At 37.3% G+C, this 15,551-nt stretch overlaps 1 protein-coding gene across 10 annotated transcripts in view; it reads left to right on the top strand.

The window, feature by feature from the left end:
- Positions 1-15,551, top strand: part of pcm1 (pericentriolar material 1) — a 61,937-nt gene continuing 46,386 nt past the window's right edge. For 8 of the 10 annotated variants that reach the window (XM_077205045.1, XM_077205042.1, XM_077205044.1 and 5 more), the window contains exons 1-5: positions 5-159; positions 1,921-2,038; positions 3,684-3,929; positions 5,223-5,522; positions 6,608-6,778. In XM_077205045.1, coding sequence (XP_077061160.1) covers positions 1,937-2,038; positions 3,684-3,929; positions 5,223-5,522; positions 6,608-6,778 — 819 coding nt within the window. In that variant the 5' untranslated portion in view covers positions 5-159; positions 1,921-1,936. Of the gene's footprint in view, positions 160-700; positions 1,054-1,920; positions 2,039-3,683; positions 3,930-5,222; positions 5,523-6,607; positions 6,779-15,551 lie in introns of those variants that run through there. The other 2 variants (XM_077205035.1, XM_077205036.1) reach the window with 2 other exon arrangements.

The following is a 15,551-nucleotide window of genomic DNA, read 5'->3' as shown; positions in this document are numbered from 1 at the left end:
GCCTGTTTGTTTGGATATTGGGTAAAGATGGCCGCTACTGGACAGGCGGTTACTCCTTGTGGAAGTCACACTACGCATTGACACTTTATCTGGGATTTTAATAAACGTCACATGGGAATAATTCTCATGCTCCAGTAATAGGTCGCCACAACGTTAAGGGTAAGTTTCCTAATTATTCACTAAAACAGCCTGCTAGATGTGCGCGTGCAGTTGTTTCTCTCTCTCAACTTCTGGTACGTTAGCTTGCTAGCTCCCTCACTAAAGAAATTCAAAGTCATTTCAACAAATACCAGCTTATCTCATATCCTGGAGTGAATTACCACTCAAATGTGAACGTTTTGCTCTCATTTGACTTAAATTCATAACATTTTAAATAGGTCAAATTGATCTGGAGCGCTTGAAGGTGGACGAAGTGGTTTGTATTATCTGAGAGTGATGCACCGGTCAGATGCCTTTGTGTCAGGTGGGCAAGTTTAACACCACCAAGCCCGTGTCAAAATAGAATAACACCAATGAGCTAATATGATATTTAGCTACTAATCTTCCTTTCTTTTTATTATGACCAATAACCAGACATGAGTCATTTTGTTGTGGTGACTCTGTTGGGGTGTTTGTTTCTCTTAACCGGGAGTTTTCGCGGGGATCTGGACTTCCGTGGCTCGTGCCAGAGGTTACCATGGAGACAGACCAAAAAACATTCACGCGCGTCTAAAAGTCAATGCTAGAGGATTCCTCATCACGCTCGAGGATTTTATATTTGTGAAATGTACTTTTTAATAACGTAACCGTCAGGTTATAATATCTTTAACTACTCGCCAGTCGTCACGTACTCTGCACGCACAGTTTCACCTGCACTGATGAAAGCGCCTACGTAACAGGAGAGAAGCTGGTATTTTTACTGTCTATGGTGTTGACAGTTAATAGCCGGGATTGAGCGGTTGACCAGGTTTAACCGTTTATAACGGACACAAAACTCATAGACGACAGATTGACAATATCAAACCTCAGTTCACATTTCTCGAGGAATAAAGCTCAAAGACTCCAATTTTCAAAGTAAGTTACATTAAGATTAAAGTAACTAAATAGACCTTATTGTTTTTTTGGACATGGACCAATGTATTAAGTTTACATTAACATTTACTATGGTTATACCAAGATAGTAAGTTAACTCAGGAAAACCATGTAAATATCATTGTGGATGAAAAAGATAATTATTCAGTATCAATAGAAATCTTTTCCAGCAATATAAATGACTTTTTATCAATTTAACATAAAAGTAATCATTTCTTTAAAAAAAGAAAGGAAAAAAACACTGTTCCCAAACTTTTGAAAGGTAGAACATATCTATTTTAAATAAATGCTGTTCATTTTTAACTTTTTATTCATCTGTATCTGGAAAAAAGTATCGCACAGCACACAGCTGTTTACAACATTAACAGTAAATCTATCATATTAGGCCATGTAAAGCCTGAAGTCTGGAGTAATGGCTGATCAAAGTTCACAGAAATACATTTTATATATTTAAAAGTATATCAAAACAGAAAACCATTATTTTAAATTTAGTAAAAAAAAATATATTTTCTGTAGTTTTGATAAAATAAATGCTGGCTGATAAGCATAAGAGACTTCTTTCAAAAACATTAAAAATAGTAGTGTTACCAAACTTTTGACCAGTACTGTATACTGTGATGAGAGTCTGTTATTATGTAACTTAGTTAAATTCAGGTTAATGTTTTTATGATCAGTGTGGCATTGAATGTTGCTTGGCAGCTGGTCAAACAAACCTCAGCCCCTTAAATTAAACTGTCACATCAAGAACCTGTTTGAGTGAATAAGAGATTTCTGAAAAGGTGGATTAGGGTTATGCATTTCTTTAGGTTAAGTCCATGTATGTGTTCATTAATTGGTTGTTTTCTGCAGGTTCTGTTTGTTTATTATGGCGACGGGCGGCAGTCCATTTGAAGACGGCACAGATGAGCAGGAGCTGCACAACTGGAGCATCTCCAATGGAAGCTTGGAAGATAGACTCAACAATATGGTATGAATCAATCGTACTGATACTCCAACATAACATAAACAATAGAGTGTATATTATAAAAAACTTTGTAGGATGACCTAGAGGTTAGCATCACCCTGGTTTCCTCTACAAAACGTCAATTGGAATTTTTTCTTTTGACTTTTAGATTATTGCAGGAAATACTGTAAGCTCTGTGACCCAGTAAAAGTTTTCCGTGATTCTAACGTTTTGTTCATCAAGATAATCTTCATAAATGAACACCACATTTATTCATTTAGAAGCCTAATTATAATCAGCAGAAGTTAAAAGATAAATTTAGGCTATAAACTACAGCATGGTCGCTTGACTTTAACTCCACCACCACCATTACTGTACGTTCACACCGCCGCCGACTTGAGCGACAAATAAGCTCTGGCCGCCCTGCCAAGGACGCTTGTCAAAAAAGGGGAAGCTTGTTGACGCTTTGGCCACTCTGGCCGCTCTGACGTAGCAGGTAGAAGAGAAGTGTCACAACATTAAATGTAATAAACAGAAAAAACAAGCAATATATTGAAGAATCCTTTTATAATGACAGCATTTTTATTACCGTTTTGGTCACATTTGATTGGGGGGGGGGGAGAATAATTAGCTATTATTATTTGCATTATTATTTGCATTAGTGCAATTGGTCAAATCGGTGTTACTGTGAGCAAATAAATTGCATTCCCGCTTGAAACGAGTGTTCGTAAATATTTCAAATAAAAGTTGTGCTCATTCTCAAAAGTGTATCATTGGATCATGGATTCTCGCGAAGTTGTTGTGTTTGGTGCTGCTGTATTGTATTTGCGGAGAAGACGTCAGACTCTGAGATTTTGGGTTCATGACCTATATGCAAACAACGTGATATCATAAATGATAGGAAACCCAGCAACGGTGATGATTAGCTTCTCCTCCATTTTCTCGGAACTAATGTTTTGGTAGGAACGAAAGTTTACATAGTATGTTTCTCTGGAATCAGCCAGGGCGAAGGACACCTATATTCCAATTGGTTGCTGGCTTTTGCCGCTGCTTGCCGCTGAACCTCGTCATAGCTCATTACCATAAAGTTGAGCTACTTTCAACTTTCTGATTGACGCTCAAAATGCCCAAAACGCGACACCGATGGATTTGACGCTCCTTGCAGCTGAGAGAAGCCAGCTTCCATTGAAAATGAATGACTTCCGGTAGCTTTGGAAGCTCAAGTCTGCGGCGGTGTGAACGTACAGTTAAGCTTCTGACAACTTTCAATCTATTTAAAATCTAAAAGTTGGTCAGTTTGAGTTTGTAGGAGTATGAGTGAACGCATACTTGGCTGTAGATGTGGACTAGTGAGTAGATGAGTATTCCTCTTCAGTGGAACGACATTTAATTGTCCCTGATAACCTCTGTAGTCCCATTTAGCCACTTGTTTACAAACTTAAACGCTTAAAAAAATTATGAATGGGGTATTAATGATTTATTTTGTGTTGTAGAAAAAAGCATGAAAATATTTTGAGTGTTAAGCACAGACCTTATTTCAGGCATTTAACCAAAATCCCATTTAGGACTCATTTCTGAAGCACTCCATATTTTTCAGCTTATGCTTTGTTTATTCATTAAACTCTGCTCTCATTTATGGTTTGTAAATGTTGATTTACCATTCTCTCAGGATTGGGGAGTTCAGCAGAATAAGGCCAACCGCTCCACTGAGAAGAACAGGAAGAAGTTCTCTGCTATGTCAGAGAGCCGGCTAACCAATGACATTTCTCCAGAGTCCACTCCTGGAGCGGGGCGAAGGAGGGCACGTACACCTCATTCCTTCCCTCATGTGAAGTACAGCACACAGATGTCTGTGCCCGACCAGGCTGAGCTCGATAGACTCCGGCAGGCCATAAACTTCACGGATCTGGATGAGGTGAGTGGGGCTTTATAACCATGATTAGATTTATGACACGCATAGGGCTGCAGCTATCGATTCTTTTTGTAGTCGATTAATCTAGCACTTAATCGATCAATTAATCGAGCAATCGGATATTTTTTTGTGTGTGTTTTATTAACAGAATAGTTATATTAAACTTGTGTCTATTTCAGTTAAAGCTGTTATAAGTTATATACTATAAGTTATATAGTATGCAAGTTATAAAGCTATCTCATATGTGAATTTTTCTTTAAGATGTTATAATATAACAACTCTAAGCATCTAAGCATATTTGTGTATTCTGGTAGTTTGACGCTGAAGAAGAGCTGTAACGTGACTTGTTGTTGAACACGCAGTAAAAGCTGACGCACTTTTTGTTCCGTGCGTTTTAACTGAAAAATAAGTTCTCCGAATCTTTATTAAAAACCAACAGGCTGGGGACTTTAATTTTTTGTTGTTGTCTGTATTTGGCAGACGTGAAATACAAACAAGGTCTCTCAAAGACTGCAATACAATATTTGTTCCTCCATCACGTCCCGGTGTGTACAGTGAATGCATGCTGAAATTATTGTTGCGTGGCTACATAAAGGTTTAAGCATATGTGATGCATTGCTGCAATTGGTCTGACTGGCGTGTGTGTGTGTGAAGGGGTTATTTTTTTAGGCTATACTCTTGCAATTGAACGTGATAGTTACGTTTACTACTGAAAAATGTCATCAAAGCTAAAAATCATATCTAGTCAAACCGCATCACGGCATCGCTACAAATACTGTATGGGATTAAAATCAGCGAACATCAATAGGCTTAGACTACGTTACCTTGTTTCAGCGAGTTAAGTGTGTAATGATCCCACACTTTAGACAATTTCTGCCGTTTATTTACATATTTATTCTCCGCCATCGCGCCAACTATTTCTTCTTGAACAGGTCCGTGTGAATAAACGGTCCGTATGAAACAATCGAATCCCTGCGCCGCGCGTATAGTGCGCGTCATAGGAATTTAACGAGGCTTCGAGGCAGAGTTTTTGCCTCTAGGAATTTTTGTAATCGATTAACTCGAGGAATCGCTTCAGCCCTAGACACACTTCACTGACTTGATTTGGCGGGGGTTCTAAGCTTGCTACTGTTTCAAAACAGAAAGTGCATGGATTTTAAGTAGTTCAGAAGTAAATCGTCAGAAACGAGCCCTCAAACACATGGATCACTATCAAAAACAGGCTTGCTTTACAACTAAATGTTAATGTCAGAGACATCCTTTGTTAAACCAAAATTTCACTTTTCATCCTAACAGAGAAGTATTGGCAGCGATTCTCAAGGCCGTGTCACTGCAGCCAACAATCAGAGACAGCTGTCTAATGACGCCAAGAAACCTTTCAACTTCCTGTCAATTCACCTCAACACTAACAAAAGCAAAGAGCCCAGTGCATCCACCTCTTCTACACCTGGGGGCAAGGAACCCAAGAAACAGAGTCCTGGCAAAGAGCTGTTTGCTGCAGTTCCAACTGTGGTTAAAGAGCCTTTTGGTCTCGACAACGCCCAGCAGTTCGAATTGGAGGATGGAAGAGCAGAGCTTATCATTGACAGCAGTCAGGTAACTAGGATGCATTTGATGTCTTAATAATGTCTCTAGGGCCATGTCCAGACTGCCAGCAAAAATCCGATTTGTTTTGCATATCCAGATTTTATACAATTGTGTTTTTTTGCTGTTCAATCTTTCAAAATCACATGTAATCAGATATATATATTTTTTTATAAGATTTAAACTGCATATCGAGGTGGTTTGAAATACATTTTCAATCAGATTTTTACTGATGCATCTCAGTCTGGACTCTCTGGCTGCTCAAATCGGATTTCAAACTGTTTTTTGCGTCAATCTTGAACGCAACACAAAACAAAAACGTCACAAATGGTGACCATATGGTGTTCAAATGGTATGTGCAAAGTTTTCAGAATTTTCCTGTGTGACGGCAGAGTTCTCACCGCAACACGACAGGGCAGCTATTTGGAGAGTGAGATGGTACACCTCCTTCATTATCAAAGCAAACCATGCCGATAGTTTGGTTATGTCTGGACACGCAAGTCTTATTTGATCCCTATTGATATTGATTGTCTCCAGTCTGAACATAGCCCAACATATTATGTGCATTTGTCAGTGGTTCCATAATTACTTTCTATTGAGAATGATTTTAATTTGGCTTTTTCAATGCATTTAACATTCTAGATTAGATTTGAACACTTTTTGATTTAATCGCTGCATGTCTTTTTTCCCCTCATTAGTCTAGCTCCAAGTATCATTAATGGCAACTGTTATAACACTGCCTATTCAGAATAGCTAGGAGACCTATTGTTAAAAGGTTTTGGAATGATCTTCTTTTTAAAAATAATGAAAGTAGATGGCACAACTTCCCTGTGTTCATTCCCCCCATTGTTGCTGAGCAAAAACTGGAGCACAGATGTGTCAGTGAGCGCTCAGAATTTAGGCCAGTTTAAAAATATGCCACTGTCCGTGTGAGCTCTTCCTTGGTCTCTTTCTCTGCTCCTCTCTGTCTCTGTGTGCATTTCCTTCTGTCTTTTCTATGTATTTCTCTGTCTACTTATTTTATATTTGTTCATTTTATTTTATCAGCATTTCTGCTTGGACCCCTTTTTCCTCACGCAGCTTGTCTCTCCATTCAGGTGGTCAGTAAACTGGTGCAAATTCGTGAATACATTGGGAAGGCCATATCCATGAGAGACGACCTGGTGGAAAAGAATGATGTGCCTGCAAATGTGGAACGTCTTTCTCTCCTTATCACTCACTTGAAAGAACAGGAGAAGTGTTACCTGCGTTTTCTTCAGAAGATGCTGGTCAGTATTTCCCTCTCCAGTGTTTAGGAAGTTGTAATTGTTTTATTCACTTTAATGACATAAGAACTAATTCATTTAAGAATTTCCGTTCATTTCCATGACCATTTAAGTATGTTAGTTGATAAATACAATATATAACAGCTTTTTAAAATATAAACTTTATTTGTGAATTAATAGTGTGTGATCCGCTAAACTGCAATGCTGTTCAAGGACTTGCGTCCACTGCTTGAATATCTAAAGTTAACGCTTGTGATCTTCTTTTGAACCCTATTTAGTCATCTGTCAGAGGTATTTCATTTGTGGTATTCCAAAGAAAATATAAAAAATGGTCATTAAAGCTCAACTAATATGAAATATCAATCATTTTGACAAATACAAATCTGCTGTTTTAAAACTGCGTTATATATAGTCATTTACCAGATGCTTTTATCTGAAGTGACTTGACAATATGACATGACTAATAAAAGCAGAAGCATGCTTAGTTGGATATTGATTTCTGTCCTTTGAGATGTTATGAGAGGAGAAAGGATGTTGGATTGTTGTGAGGAAGTGTACAGGGCAATTCAAATAAGTACAGAACACTGTTGCTGAAATTTGCCTTGTGCCTTTATATACATTATTGATGTCACAATACCAAAATGATGACTAGAGGTAGACCGATAGTGGATTTCACCGATACTGATATTTAGGTTTGACCGTACGTACCGATTAATCAACCGATATTTTTAACATGGATTCTGGATATAAAAAAAACATAACACTCCAAGTAAAACAGTGCTGAACTGAAATGTGCTATATGAAAAAAAAGATATAAATATGAACATATTAGAATGAGAAGTTCTACTGAATGAATTCTACAGAAAATAATTTAAACATTAAAATATTACAGGTTTATTTAGCTATAACCTAGAAACATATGTACATTTCATAGGTAACACTTTGCAAGTCCCATTGGTTAACAAGGATGTATTAGCTAGGTTTCATATAGGGCAATTCCATGCAAAGGTCATCTTTACCATGAAAAAATAAAGTTTTAACCAAAAGAACAAAACCCTTTTTAAGTTGTCCATTTAAGTCTGTAATATACTGTATTAATGTGCTTTAACAAACATTTTAAGAAAATTGCCTTGTTTATCCACCAGATATGAGGTGAGCAACAATGCTTAAATTACATTTTCAACCAGCCATATTTCATGCTTTCCAAAAAAGGTATCAAAGACCCCCCTTTTTAAACTTTATTTTAACAGTAAGCATTTTGCAGAAAGATGGAGGCATGCCTGAGAAATACATATACTAATTTGGTCATAACAGCACTGCCTGTTGAATTTATAAGGGCTATAATAAAGAGGTCTTGACGCTTCAGTGCACTTTCACGTCCATAACGTTTTAAAAGTTTAGTTTATTTAATATGACAGTTATAAATGCAAATAACTTGAAACTTTTTTTACAAAGCTAAATTATGTTTATGTTTATTAGGATAGACAATTCATCTCACTACTTTGCTCTGAACAACCATAATAATGCGTTACGGACGTGACCGTTACGGACGCTTCATATTAAATCATGCATATGACTATTGTGATCTGTTTCAAGACAGAAATGATTTTATATAAAAACTTGTGCGCGTCTCATAACAGAAACTCAACATAGGCTATGCCTCTCAGAAATATAGCCTATCTATAGAAAGATTGCAAAGATCAAAACGAAAAGAAATGGGCAACTCTCTGATTGTGTAATCTGTATGTGCTTTTTCCACCACCACGTCCCTTTAGAGGCTCGGTACGATCACGCTGACAAAATAATAATAATAGGCTAATAATATTGCGTGTCAATTATTTTGTCAAATCATATTTATACGAAATAAATTTGATGATTTTGACTCGCGACTGTGCATTAAAATCCATAAACTGGCCGAAAACCATGCGATCATTTAGACACAAAAAACGTAGGTGTTACATGATTGCTAGTGACTCACATCTACGGACAATAATGTCCATCGGTTCACCTGACTGTGGAGGAAACCTGTGATTTGAACTCCTATATGACAAACATTAATTTTTAATGTATTTTAATTTTGACTGTCTTCCGTAATAGTCTCTGCTTTAATGTTCCGTCTATGTGTTTATAGTAGCCTATTCACGTCCTAGTCGAGAGGCGTCCTGCAATTGCGCGAGGAACCTGATTGGTTTAGGCGCGAAACAGGCGCCCTCTAATTCGCTCGCGCTTCCTGTCATTCAGGCTCAGGTTTTGACAGCTCGAAGATAGCGTTATCTTAAAGCTAAACGCCTACCACAACGACAGATGGATAAAATGGTAAAATGATACTAAAAACCGCACACAATCAGGGAAAATAAATTGAATAAAAATCTAGTTATATTAATGTCATATCAAATAGCCTCCTCAGATAGTCACCTCAGAGTCATCACCTCAGATAAGATACCATGACAATATAACAACCTATTTTATAGCAGTGTGTGTGTGTGTGTGTGTGTGTGTGTGTGTGTGTGTGTGTGTGTGTGTGTGTGTGTGTGTGTGTGTGTGTGTGTGTGTGTGTGTGTGTGTGTGTGTGTGCACATACATATTCACACATACATATACATACATATACATCTGTTTGATCAAACAGATTCTATGTATTTCAGACGCGTCACATCCATAACAGGGTTTTTGTCACGTCCATAACGTTGGTTTTTCCTCATAATACACTTCATAACAATATATATATTTTAAACATTGATATTTTTATGTTCAGCTAAGACCCCGTCATCATGTGGATAACAATATTTATACATTGAATTTAAAAGTTCACAGACTTTAAAGGAAATCGAACAGTATACCAAAAACTCTGTCATTTCCCGTCACATCCATAACGCATGCATATTTTCCTTTTTTGGGGGTGCTTAAATATATTTTAGAAAAACATATTTTGCCTGTCAATTCCCCAGATTGGGTGCTCTGAGAATATGCATTTCCAATTTAAATATTGTAAGAAGTTTTTTTTTTCTGAGACATTTCACCTGTCATTATGAGTTCAAATGTCACATCCATAACGCTGGAATTACCCTATACCAGTATGCATTATGCAATATAATTTTTTTTACAGCATGTATTAATATTTTAGCAAGACAATTGTACCTTGATCATTCATGTTAGTTCTTAGTACATTAACTAAGGTTAACAGAAAAACTAAAACTCAATTTAAAATGTATTAGTACATGTTGAAATTAACAAACTAACAATGAACAATACTAGAACATTTATTAACCTTAGTTAATGCTAAAAATGTAATCCTACTGTTAAATGTTACCATTTCATATAAATCCAAAGAGTCTGCTATGCTTAAAGATGGCCATCTTTAAATTTCCGCAAAGGCCAGAGCATTAAAATTGCATAAATGTATATTACATTTATAGTCTCTCACTTTATTTGCTTCTATTATTAGAACACTTGATGATTATCTAACCAAAATAACTATTTGTATTGCAGTGATAAATGTATGTACTTTAGTGTTCTGTATTCATACTTTTTCTCCTGTCTGTGTTTTAAATGCACATCTGAAGTGTCAGCGCTCTCCGTGCAGCTTGTTCTCCGTGCAGCGTGCAGCCTCACGTGTTACAATAAACAACAGGCGGTGCCAGTGATAGTTTGTTATTTGCCCTCTAGAGGCCGCTCTCGCTCTGTATAATGCCAGCAGTCTCTTCTCAGTGCTCTCATACTGTGTAATGATAGCACACCCTTCTCAGCCGCTCCAGCAATGGGCGCAACCCGGAATAACTATCGGTATGGATTTTTGCTGATAATGATAGTTCCACCAATCAACTATAGGTACCGATTTATCGGCAAAACCGATGAATCGATCGACCCCTAATGATGACTTCAAATATGATACCTGACTAAAATGTATTGATACTACTACTGAATCTATACCATGACGACAACCTAAAACAGGAACATTTATTTAAAAGGGACCTATTATGCCCCTTTTTACGAAATGTAAAATAAGTATATGATGTCCCCAGAGTGTATGTGAAGATTTAGCTCAAAATTTCTTTTTTATAGACCATTTCAAGGACGTAAACAATAACAAATGCGTTGGAACGCTACTGCGCATGTCTGGCCCTGAAGCACTTCCGGTGTCTCCATTTTTAAACCACGGAGCTGTCAAAACAAAATGACTAGCGCATACTTTTTAAGTCTAGCTAAACCAGAACAGTTAAGATATTTAAAAAAAATTCAAATAGACGATAGCGTGGCATTACCGGATCCTTTAAATCAGACGCTGAGGCGACAACTATTCACTCAGAACGTAAAACATTTACCTGAAGTGTCGTATCCAGACGTGTACCATTATCTGGTTGAGACCGAGTGTGTATACACTAGAGAAGCGGTCAAGGCATATCGTAGCCTAGATGCTTACAACTATTTCCTTAGGGGAAAAGTTGGAAACATTTGTTCCTACAATGTGGACGACATTTGTCTTGTATTTGGCGAAGTTGGAGCAAGTCAGACATTGTCAAAAACGTACTCTGCGTGGTTCGTTGCTAAGGTGACCGGGGAGGTTATTAGTGGGCATTGCACTTGCATGGCTGGGTAAATATGTCTATTCAAATAATAAATCACATTGCTAATCCTCTAGTAAACGAATTGTTGTATTATATTATTACCTATTGCCTATTGCATAGCCTAATTAATTATTTCATACGTTTGGAAATATTTGTGGTTAGGTTAGGTGAAGTGTGTAGCCATGTTGCTGCCATCCTGGTTGCTGTGGAACAGTGTGTTAGAGAAGGTTTGAATGCTCCATCTGTGACATCTGAGCCCTGCATGTGGTCACGAATAAACAAGAAGGTGCATGCAATTCAATTCTGGCTAACGTGTTTTTGTTGTTGTTCTTGGTCTAATTCATATTAAATTAAACATTCTAATCACATCCCTTATGAAAATGAACTATGGTTTTACTGCAAATAGAAAACATGGTTATTGTAGTTAAACCATGGTAACCACAAAATGAACCATAGTTTTGCAACACTAACCATAGTTTAACCATGGCATTTATAATAAAACTGTGGTTATACAAATGAGTATCAAAAAACGAAACAAAACGTGGTTACTAGACTTTTATTTGGTTAATAACCATAGTTAATTTTCATAAGGGGTGTGTTGCTGCTTTTATATAAAAGTAGATACTCGCAGTAAATGTATAATCCCACTTTGTTTTAGATTGATCCAAAACCAGTAGCAGACATAGACTTTTCCAAGCCTGTCAGACAAAGAGCAATTCAGAGTAGGGAGCCCATCTTACACAGTGTAGTCACACCGGTCTCACCAAGCATGCTTTTTAAGTCATTGAAGGTAAGGAATTTGCAGAAACCTGATGACAATATATGCAAAACACATGTTCCTATATGGTTTGCATGGATATAGTCACATACATGAATACATATATGGATATAGTCACCATACAAGTATCTAACTATATCTGTGAAATAAATAAATACCGTAAGTACACATTTCATGTTTTTCCATACACATACAGTATATATGTGTGCATTTGTATAGATTGAATCGTCAAATAAGAACTTTTTAAGGACAAACCAGGTCATAGAAAAGTAGTTTTTATAAGCTACTAGACTGTTAATATTGTGTTACTCATTTGTTCCTGTGTAGGTATTCATTAACGAAGGTACCATATTCTAAAAAGTGTTATCATATAATGTAAACCAATTGCAATACAGATATGCAAATACTGTCCTCAACATATACATTCACTCTTTTATGTTTTTTTTGGAAATTATCTGTATTGAGAGATGTGCTACACAAATAAATTTGACTATGACTTAATGTGATTCTGATTTCAGAATGAAATCCCAGACTGTGCACTGTTTACCACTATAACTGTAGGTAGTGATACAGACACTGCATCTGAGGGAGAGCAGGAGAACACAGACAGGGTTGATGTTCTGACTACAGCTGAGGCAGATTCTAGGGAGGAATCACACACAGCAGTTCCGGGTGACGCACCTTGTACCGACAGCACTGTAGATGCAACAAACTTGCCAAAGCCCCTCACACAGTTTTTTGATGAGAAGCACAGTTTATTGTCACAATATGAACTACAAAATGAGCTAGATAAAATCATGCAAACCATCCCTACTTACTTTAATGAACTGAATTGTAAGCACCTCCAAGAAAATACACTGGGGCAGTCCTCTTGTGAACAGTGGTTTGAGCAGAGACAGGGCAGAATCACCGCTAGCCACTTTAATGAAGTGTTAAGAAGCAAGACAAGTCAAGCTAGCGTGACATCTAAAATCATGGGCTACACATCCAGCAGAAATGTACCAGCCTTAGCTTGGGGAAAGAATAATGAAAAACTAGCTAGAGAAGCATTTACTTCAAACCAGATGACTTGTCATGACAGCTTGATAGTAGAAGAAATAGGGTTAGTAGTAAATCCAAAGTTTCCTCATTTAGGAGCCAGCCCAGATGGAATAGTCCATTGCAAGTGCTGCCCACGTGCAACACTTGAAATAAAATGCCCCTTAAAGTATGCAAATATGTCCATAACTGATGCTATCAAGAACAAAGATTTCTGTCTGGGAAAAAACTTTGAGCTTAAACATAACCATGCATACTATGCACAAGTTCAGGGGCAAATGGCAGTGTGTGAACTGGAAACATCTTTCTTTGTCATTTGGACAAAAGAGGACTGCCACATTCAGAAAGTAGAGTTCTCTAAAGAGTACTGGGCTCAGATCAGAACAAAACTGGACCTCTTCTACAGACAGCACATTCTCACAGAAATTTGCACACACAAACTGATGAAACAATTTCTGATCGCAGAGACTTCCTGTTTGTGTAAAAGGAGGTCTAAAACATGTGTCACACAGTGCTCTGTCTGTCACAAGGTGTTTCATCTGAGATGTGTAGGCTTAAAAAGGCACCCTGGTGAGCAATGGTTTTGTTCAGCGTGTTCACCATAATCTAAATAAATGTGAATCCATACACAACCTTCCAAGTAATTTGTTAGAATTGTTATTTTAATAATTGTAATACATTCAATCAATTGCAGGACAACAAATATTCTCATTAACAAAATTTATTTTAATAATTGTAGATAGTAGAAAAAAATAATAATATTTAAAGACCAAACATAAATCCAATAGAAATCTATATACAACAGAAATAAATAATTCTGTACACAATCATTTAATAACAAAATAAAAGGTTTTCAACCACTTGTATTTGAATTGTCTCATGTATTTTTTTTTACCGAATTAATGATTTGTCCAAATTAGATAATGCAGAACAAACCAAAAGAATTTTATCCACAGTTGCCACTGTGTCTTTTGATCTTCGCTTCACCAAGTTTATGGGGAGTGTTTGTCTTAAAATGCAGTACTTTTTAATTCGACCAATAGCTCTTTCCACGTGAATCCTCAACCTTGACATTTGACGTGACACAGACACTTCTTGTCCTGAAAGCTGCGTCTTTCCACGGGTTGAAGCTGGTATGAGTAGCTGGACTCCTTTCGCAGCAAAATACTCAGGGAAACTGAACCCTCTGTCAGCCATGACAATGTCTCCCTCTTCCAAAAGATCAATTAAACCAGATGATTTTGTGATTGTTTTGTCACTGGCTCTACCACCCCAAGACTGGGAAAGGAATGTGATTGACCCTGTTGGACTGATGCCAACCAGGAATTTGATGGTGTTGTGGGACTTATAGTTGGAGTATGTCATTGTTCTTGCACTGAGAGATGTTGGTCGGTCAATAAAAATCTCGCTGCAGTCTATGATACACCTCACTGAATTGAACGGGGGGCTTTTGAACAGGGCAGGAAGATTTTTTTTAATCTCTTCCCTAGAAGGCCAATGAATTAGAGAGCTGAAACGCTGTGTCATCACATTCAACCAGTCATGAAATATTGCAGAGATTGTTGCACAACTGCAATGAAACCTGAAGGCAAGATCTTTATGAGTGAGGCCAAGTCTCAGTTTCATTAATACCAAGTAAAACTGGAGAGGTGTTGGAGGACTCTGTGTTCTCGGACTCCAAGCAGTGGTGAGATATGTCAAAAGAGCAAAAAACACTTTGGATGAGCGAAGGCCAGTGTAGAAGTGAATGATTTGATCATTGTTTAAATCCACATCAGATTTCAGTTGTTTCCTCTCACAGGTGAGAGTTTGTACCTTTGAATCTAGGCTTCTCACTTGCTCTTTGTAAGATGTGTTCAGTTTCTGCATATCTTCAATATCACTCATAGTGAGATCTGTTCCAACACACATATCATTGAAGGACTTAACTTGTGTTACATCTATGTCCATGTCCTGCACTTCCTCAGTAGGCTGAACTCCAATGCTCATCTCAGAGACCTCTGATGCTCGTCTCAGAGACCTCTGATATCGGTCCATTTTTCTGGAGGTGTCAGGTCTATGAGGAAGCTTTGATGGTATGTAATCTGGATTTAGAGGATCATCTGATGGCTTTCCTAAAGACACAAGTAGAAAAACATTATTGGGACAGGTTATATATTTTGTACATCACTGGTTAAGGATAGATAAAGACCATGAGCACTTTTAATGTAATCATCAATAAACTAGCTAGCTAGCTATCAGTATTACCACTGCATACTGCACTGTAACACTTTAAAAAGGGTCTTGTATTAGTAATATTTTAGGGATCATGAACAAACAATTAACATTTTACAGCGAGTCTAATAACGTTACATGCAAAATTGTTCACAAGTTCATAATGTACAGCTTTGTTAGT

This window comes from Siphateles boraxobius, unplaced genomic scaffold (genome assembly GCF_051911475.1).
Source record: "Siphateles boraxobius isolate OS27281-9 unplaced genomic scaffold, OSU_SipBor_1 53, whole genome shotgun sequence".
NCBI lineage: Eukaryota > Metazoa > Chordata > Actinopteri > Cypriniformes > Leuciscidae > Siphateles > Siphateles boraxobius.
This window is presented reverse-complemented; position numbering and strand designations above follow the sequence as displayed.